The sequence below is a fragment of the Papaver somniferum genome, chromosome 6 (assembly GCF_003573695.1).
Source record: "Papaver somniferum cultivar HN1 chromosome 6, ASM357369v1, whole genome shotgun sequence".
Lineage (NCBI taxonomy): Eukaryota > Viridiplantae > Streptophyta > Magnoliopsida > Ranunculales > Papaveraceae > Papaver > Papaver somniferum.
In genome coordinates, this window is record NC_039363.1 from 86062949 (window position 1) to 86071211 (window position 8263).

The following is an 8263-nucleotide window of genomic DNA, read 5'->3' on the forward strand; positions in this document are numbered from 1 at the left end:
GTCCATAAAGATCCTGACATCGTTCAATGAAATAAGGAAGATGCATAACGGTAATACCATTTCAAATGATCGATAAGATATCTTTGAAAACTAAAACACATATCAAATAATGTTTTTTTTTTTGGAGGGGGATATGTAAAAATTAATGCCGATATTATTTCATGGATGGCTTGAGGATACAACTCGAGAAAGGAAAGGGATAGTATGGGAGAATGTCAAAGCGAAAAATGCTGGAAAGAATTTGTGGAGTGAAGAATAAAAATATCTATCGGGTTTTCCTTTACTTTTGTAATGATAAAAAGGATAATCTTGATATTAATGAATATTATATTTAATATTCATATGTCGTAAATGCATTACTAAATAAAAATTATCTCCGTGCCGTTACGGCATAGGTTAAGCCCCAGTTTTCTTATAAAAAGAAAGATCAAACTATAATTTTGTCCTTGGTATGAATGAAAAATACCAAATGCTGGAAAGGAAAGGGATAGTATGGGAGAATGTCAAAGCGAAAAATGCTGGAAAGAATTTGTGGAGTGAAGAATAAAAATATCTATCGGGTTTTCCTTTACTTTTGTAATGATAAAAAGAGTAATCTTGATATTAATGAATATTATATTTAATATTCATATGTCGTAAATGCATTACTAAATAAAAATTATCTCCGTGGCGTTACGGCATAGGTTAAGCCCCAGTTTTCTTATAAAAAGAAAGATCAAACTATAATTTGTCCTTGGTAAGAATGAAAAATAACCATCAAAAATGAAGAAAAATATGAACCTAACGTGAATCGAACATGCAACCTTCTGATCTGGAGTCAGATGCGCTACCATTGAGCCACATATCCTTTTGTGACCATATCTTGTTTCATGTTTACATAATGACACATATCAGTTCTAACCAAATTATATGCACAATCTGATTAGTTTGGGCAATGGTTATGTAAGTAATAGCTAGGTGTGGATAGGGGACTAGAAACTGAAGAGTCTTTTTTGAGTAAAAGGATAATTATTGGTTTCAACGTCCCAGATTAGTGTAGTGATGGTGGGGAATATAATCAGTTAAAGAGAATATCGGGAAACAATTAAACGCATAGCTATCCCAATTGTAGAAAGTAAGAAAAGAGAATGAAGTTTCCTTGTAACCATAAAATGTTCTAATTTAACTAGGAGAGTATTTACATGGATCTTCCTGGAACTTAACAGAGAAGGGAAAAAAATAAAAGTAAAAGAAGGAGGAAATATCAAAGAAAGTGAGTGAGTGAGAGAGAGAGAGAGAAGAAAGCAATAATAATAGTTGATGAAGAACGTGATCCCTCCTGAGTCCAGTCACTCAATCATAGTCAGTGAATGAGTCAGTTAGAGAAAAGAAAGAGAAGGTGAGGTGGGGGTCATGGTATCGTGACTGAAACTGACCAAGTGTTGTAGTAGGGATTTTCTTTTTCAGCTACGTCTATTATATCCATCCATCTCACCATATTACAGAATATATTGATCATCGTCATCAGTTACACTACGCAACTAAAGCAGCATAAACAGATGCATGGATGGATCGGATCTAATTATCAGTACAACGCGTATGTTCTTGTGACCTAATCAAGTGGAGTGGTAGTAGGTAATTGGTCTTATTCTTTCTTTTTCTTCTCCTCAGGCTCAGCTGCTAGTAATAGCATTGAGTTGCTGGTTTTCTGTTTGCTCTTTTTTGTTCCCTTTCTTTTGATGATCAGCAAAGCTGCTAGTTTGAAACATAAGTTGTTTTTTCTTGGGTTGTATAGTCAACATTTTTGATAAGTAAAGTTTTTATGTTTGTTTGTGCCTTGCTATGTTGGTCAAGATCTCGAAAACCCCAACTTCTGCTTATTCTCCCTATATATATAGTCTTGACCCTTGAAGTCTTGAGTCTCAAGTCTCTGGTCTTTAGTTTCTTCTATGAAGAAGTCTCACCCCCTCCGTTACACCATTACCATTTTCTTTACTTCATTTTTTAGGTCCACAAGCTCGATTTGTCTATAACTTCTTACGCGCATGTGAATACTACGAGTACAAACAACAAAGCTAATCCAGTCCTATTTGAGAGCACATGTCCTGAGCTTTTTGCTTACTGATTTTCTTTTCTATTCAGACTCATGGAGGATGATCAAGAAAAACAGTTTGAGTTTCTAAAAAATCATCATCTCGATCACGGTGATCATTTTCCGAATGGGAGCTCTTTGCCTCCCATGAAGAACAGTAGGATGCTGAAAATCAAGCTCAAGTGTAATTCTAATGATAGTAACAAAGAATATGGTGACGAGGAGAAGGAAACTAGAGCCGGTGATGTTTGTGATAAGGATTTCAGCTCAAGAAAAGCTTTAGGAATTCACATGAGTCTTCATAATTTAGGTTCCCAGCAATCCGAATATCATCAGCGCAACTACTTCAACAAACATGAAGAACATGAAGAAGAAGAAGAAAATGATTATGACAACAATAATAATGATGAGGTAACGTGGAAAGGAATAAAGAATGAAAACAAGTGCTCATCGACAGAACTAGTGATGGGAAAGAATCACAAACACCACCAACAAATCTTTATCGATGTCAGTGCTGCTACTTCTGCTGCAACTGCAGCTGCAGTAGTAAATTCCAATTACATTAATCTTAGCAGCGACAACAACGACAATACATGCCGTGTGTGTGGAAAGACTTTCCCCTCGAGGAATTCATTGTTTGGTCACATGAGATGCCACCCAGAAAGAGAGTGGAGGGGAATTGAACCCCCTACAGCTGCCATGATTGCAAAAGATAAAAACTACAGTAATTCGTCCTCGTCCATTTCATCAGATTCAAGAGAAGGGCAGAAGGTGGATAATCCAATGATGATTGATTCCGCAAGGCAAAACACACCGGCGAAGAGGAAAATGAAGCCTTCTGCTCCTACTACTAACCGGTGTTCATCGCCGTATTCTGATTTAGTAGATATTGATCTTCCGAAGTGGTCTATGACCGCAAAGAGAGGTCGTAGAAGTCTTACTGATTCTGGGGAGCTGAACAATAATGAGAAGAATATTGATGTTGACTATTCAGATGAGGAAGAGCCAGAAAATGTTGACGATGAATGTACCTTACCTACCGATCCAGGGGCTTGCCATCTGATGATGTTAGTCATGGCAGCAGCTCAGTCAGAGTCGACTCCCGTGGATCTATCAGCCTTACAGTCGACCATCAAGCAGCGAAGAAATGATAAAAGCCAACAAGATGATGACTATTCTAACAACTACAGCTGCTCTGAGGTGGAGAAGGAAAGTAGTGAATGTAAAGGTGTAAATGATCAAGAGATATTAAATTGTAATAAAAGATTGAGAACTGGAAACTACCCAAAAGGAGGATTATCTTTGAATAAGAAAAAGAAGAAGAGGCCCAAGGTACACAACAAAGAATCTGAAATTGGGTACATATATGATCGAACGAGCAAGGTGATAGTGGAGGACTCTGATGTTGAATTTGGAGATGAGTATACTAAGTTGTCCGATATGATAATGAGGAAGAAAAGGAAGACAATGAAGTTAAAAGATTTAGCAAGGATGGTTGATGATGGTGGCGATGATGTCAAGAAGCAGGAGGTGGAGTTTAGTATTGCAGAGAGATTCAATTGCTCAAGTTGCAACAAGTCCTTCCCATCTCACCAGGCATTGGGTGGTCATAGATCAAGCCATAAAAGTAACAAGATTAATCAACCAAAATATAAGAGCAATGTTGAAGAACTTGCTGGTGGTGGATTAGTAATAACAAGAGAAGCTGATGAGGATGAGGGACACGATTTTTATGGGCTGGTAAACAACGACAATGCAAACATCAAGCAAACCCTTGAAGACTTCAGTTTTGAGGTTAAGAGTGTAGAATCCATTTCAAAATCAAAATCAAAGTTGATGGCAGCGGCAATGACCAGTAGTAGTAATATCAGTATGCAAACTCATCGATGTAGCATTTGCGGGAAGACATTTCCAACAGGTCAAGCACTTGGAGGACATAAGAGGCATCACGGAACTAGCCCAAGTCCTAGTCCTAGCCCGTCAGCTGTGGTGGACAGAATTCCCCCTCCTCTATCAAGTAGCTCATCAGTGGGATCGGCTGAAGCTTTCAGTAGTACTAATACAACAATCACTACCAATAGTTTTACAACTGCTGCTACAGGAGGTCATCGAGTGGTGTTTGATTTCGACCTGAATGAGCTGCCAGTGATGGAAGAATAAGCACGGCAATGGACCTGATCGTGCGCATGAGGTTAATATCACTGTAGATGACCCGCGTCTTTTTCCTGATCACTTTAAGTTTTAGCTTTTAATGTAGTAGAACATGATGGGATCATGTTAGTTAAATCATATGTTTCTTTTCATGCACTAAATGATTTTTATTTCAAAAACTAGCTGTTGGTAGCTCAAATACTGGGTCTATAAAGAAATGAAGATCAGTACGGCAAATGTTCAGTTGCATATGCATATTAATGATCTAACTTTCATGAACATGATTTGATGTTCGGTACACATTAACAAATGAATGAAAATGAAAAACATACACAAACACTGTTTATGTTCAGAGGATATATCTTTTCTCTGCCACTCACAGTCAGTGTGTGTTTCGTACTGGTAGAGCTTGTCCTTTTCTTTAATTACAGTACTCCATCATCAAAGCAACTCTATAATCCAATGGCATAGTGGTAGAAACTTGTGAATTGTTTTAATTGGTTGGCATGAAAAATAGAGTTACGAAACTATTTTACCATTATACTAGAAAAATATCTACTTCTACAAATTTACTACAAGGAAAATAGAAGGATGGTGAAAGATGATCCCCAGTTTGTTGAGTACTTGACTAGTAATTTGTGTGGTTATGGTGATGTTATGATTTTCTAATTCTATCCTTGTCCGACTTCAACAACCCAATTTTAATATTTCTCAAACCCACCATCATTGATGATCCATCTAACAACCAAAGAAAAGAAAGAAACATGGGACGGTTACATGGTTTTATTGTCAAACTCCCCGTGATGCGTTTCTTCTAGCTTTACCATATTGGCACTAGTAGATAAAATATTTATTTATTTTTGTCTAAATTAATGAGGTGTAGCGAGTGATTTCTTACCAGCTAGCTGCAGGCAGGCAAGCAAGCAGCTTTCAATGTTCACGGCTTTATAAGATGTTTTGGTTGTCTATTTAACAAGCTTCTAATCACTAATAGCTGCTGGCACTTGTATAATAAAATATGAGATGGCTTTATCATACAGTTACACAAATACATTCAAAGAAGAGGGTCAGCAATAGATAAAGAAGAGGCACCACCGCACCAGTAATCTAACCTATACAAATGTACTTGTACGATCAACATCATTTCAAAGCTAAGAAACAAATTCCAAACAAAAACCCACAAAATACCAAACCAGGATAAGAAAGAAGAATGCAAATGCATGCCAGGAGAGTTAAGTTAACACTAACTGTTTCTTTTGTCCAACGTGGGTGCATATGGCTGTTCAGGTTGGTACATAAGTAGGCCCGACAGATTGCTGAGGCAGATTTGACATCCAGAACACCAATACAAACAGAAAATACATCAACTGCACAACCAGACAGAACCCGTACTTGGTAATGCTATATTTCATCTTCAAAAGCTTTTCTTTATCTTTTAACATCAACTCCTCTTCCTTTTCTGCCTTCAGTAACAGCACACTGTCTTTCTCTGAGCCAACTAATTCCAACCGTGACTGCTTTTTACTACCCATTGTTTTTCTTAGTTCATCTAGCTGCTGGTAGTACTTTTTTTCAGCTTCTACCTTCTTCTTCAAAAGAGTCTTAATCTCATTGTCCATCTTGGTGCTCTTGTCTTTTAGATACTGTAAACTCTTACTACTACTAATGCTACTCCTACTCCTACTCCCAGCTGATTCTTCTTTCACCCTGTCATTCTTACTTAAAATACTTTCGAGTTCAGCAATTTTAGATTCGGTGGCGTCCAGCATAGCTAATGTCTCTTCAAGTTTCCTTTGAAAAGCATTCACTTTACTACTCATCTCCATATCCTCGAGGCCTGAAAATAGATTTTGGTCCAAATAGTGGCCCACATTGCTTGCTTGATCAACAGAACAGATCTTTGTGTTCGAACTGACTACGCGTCCAGATTCGTTGAACAATGTTGTCTGGTTGTTCCCAATCTCTCTAAAATGTTCAATCTCTGCAAAAAATTTCACATTTGAGTTTTAGAAGCAATAATTGCACGTATTCCAAAGAATGGATCAGATGAAGTTACACGTTTATCATTGTTTTGCCTCCATCTTTTCCAGCATATCATTGAAACACAAATGAGGAAAACAGATTATGAAACACAAATGAGGAAAACAGATTATGCAATGGTTATGTGTGCCAATATCATAAAGGCACCAACAAAATGTATTAGTAAAATTCTGGAAGTTATATGAACCAAATGTAAAAAGTATAGCGCTGGAAAATAAAATGGGTATCAAGTTTGATATGACGTAAACTTCTTCCTGTCATACATGTTTCAACCAGATAGGCACGGAGCAGGGCCTGTCTTCCCAATTTTTGTGGTCCAGCCGGTTTTCCTACTAACTCCTAAGACTCGGTGCAAATGCACAAAATAGGATCACAGATTCACAGCGCACCTTTTTCAAGCGCACACAACAAAAGACTCACACACGACGCAAATATTACAGCATAGACAAGTAAATAGAGAAAGGACAGTACACCTTTTTCAAGCGCCTCTTGCACGGCCTGAAGTAGAACGATGGATCCTATCAATGGATCACAACTTGTTGGCTGCTGACTCTCACTTTCTTTATGTTCTCCTTTTTCTTTTGGTTTGCATGACAAGTTTGCAGCTAAATCATATTGTGAAGCATCTTCAATTCGGACTTCCTCAGAAAGCAGTGGCCTATTGCAATTCACCTCATTATGCCTTTGTCTGCTAGACATTTCTGGAGAGTTCCTTACCCCCATGAAGGCAGCACTTGAGCTTCCCAAATTGGTGGATGAATGATCCTTCTCTGGTTCAACTGTTTCTCCTCGGTGCTTCTTCTTACTTCTGGCAACCCCACCTTTCCTGGGTTCACCCACTGGAACTGTATCGCTACAGAACGATTTTTCTTTTGGATTGCATACCTGGCCATTTTGTTGAGTGAATTCCGTTTCTATGGATTTTTCGAACTCCGGGTTCGCAACACTGGTTTCTGTAGAAGACAGACTGCCACTTAGATTCTCACTGCTGTTGTTAGAATCACCACACATAGAACCTGACGACCCAATCATCATACTCAACCTAGTATCCGAACTCGATCCCTTGAGGCCACACGACAAATTCATCGGAAACACCACCTGGACTCTTTACCAGTTAACGACATTCCAAGGCAACAACATGCTCTTCTTGTACTCTTGAGAACGCAATGGTGATAGGTGGCATACAATTCAAAACACGTAGTTTTAATGCCTTTGTCCTTCCTTTCCTTCTTACAATCTCTTCATATCCTCTTCCATTCTTTGACGCATACCCTGTTGGTTTCTCAGTTCCAGTTCCTTTCCCATTAATCTTCGCCAATGAAGTTTCAGTTTTGGAGTGCTATCCGGAATCCAAATTCCAATCCTCAACAGAATTCATCTTGATTTTAAGGTTTTTCGTTTTCTTAGGAGAATTTTCTTGCTTTTCATCCACATTTCTAGTGTAGAAAGGTAATCACCTTACATCTGCAATTGCTAATAATAGCATAACTGCAAAGAGATAAAGTACTCCTAAATATAGACGAAAATCCAATCCGAACTAAAACAACAAAATAGTTCTCAACAAACTCCCATTTCTTGCTCTTGAGTATTGACCATAAATTCATCAAACACTTCTTTCTATATAACCCTCAAACCCTCACACCCTAGCATAATTATGAGTCTTATCACAATAGAAACATAGACATAAAGCGTATAAATTCTCAACAGCAATGTTGCTCAAAAAGCACTAACATTTGAAATTATTTCCTCAAAATTCTCTTCAGTAATTTGTTTGAGTACACACTCCTCTTCTACTTGAAACTGTTCCATTGCCTTTTCATAAGCAGCCACCATTTCTGATTCAAACACAGACTCCTCATTATCAATATTGGCATCATCAGTATTGGTACTAATACCAGTACTGAATTTCGATCTTTGTACTCGATATACTGGCACTGGTAAAGAATTGAAACTACCAAATTTAGGAGTCACGTATGCTTCTGAAGAGTAGTAGTTGTTGTA

At 37.9% G+C, this 8263-nt stretch overlaps 2 protein-coding genes across 2 annotated transcripts; one reads left to right on the forward strand and one right to left on the reverse strand.

Annotated features, from left to right (window-relative positions):
• Nucleotides 1-1411: 1411 nt before the first annotated feature.
• LOC113288280 lies at nucleotides 1412-4553 on the forward strand. Its single transcript, XM_026537268.1, has 2 exons — nucleotides 1412-1614; nucleotides 2122-4553. Exon 2 carries the CDS (start codon nucleotides 2126-2128, stop codon nucleotides 4229-4231), a length of 2106 nt encoding a protein of 701 aa, XP_026393053.1. The 5' UTR covers nucleotides 1412-1614; nucleotides 2122-2125; the 3' UTR covers nucleotides 4232-4553.
• Nucleotides 4554-5233: 680 nt separating this feature from the next.
• LOC113288281 (WPP domain-interacting protein 2-like) lies at nucleotides 5234-7663 on the reverse strand. The gene is made up of 2 exons (XM_026537269.1): nucleotides 6736-7663; nucleotides 5234-6203 (listed from the first exon to the last, which is right to left on the reverse strand). Exons 1-2 carry the CDS (start codon nucleotides 7346-7348, stop codon nucleotides 5506-5508), a joined length of 1311 nt encoding a protein of 436 aa, XP_026393054.1. The 5' UTR covers nucleotides 7349-7663; the 3' UTR covers nucleotides 5234-5505.
• Between the last annotated feature and the right edge of the window lie 600 nt (nucleotides 7664-8263).

What these genes read in the sequence shown, in the direction of transcription:
- LOC113288280 (XM_026537268.1), top strand. Translation starts at nt 2,126, where the DNA reads ATGGAGGATGATCAAGAAAAACAGTTTGAGTTTCTAAAAAATCATCAT.
- LOC113288281 (XM_026537269.1), bottom strand. Translation starts at nt 7,348, where the DNA reads ATGAATTTGTCGTGTGGCCTCAAGGGATCGAGTTCGGATACTAGGTTG. An exon ending in GCAAGAGGCGCTTGAAAAAG is followed by an intron (nt 6,204 to 6,735) that starts GTGTACTGTCCT and finishes AATTTTTTGCAG; the next exon opens with AGATTGAACATTTTAGAGAG.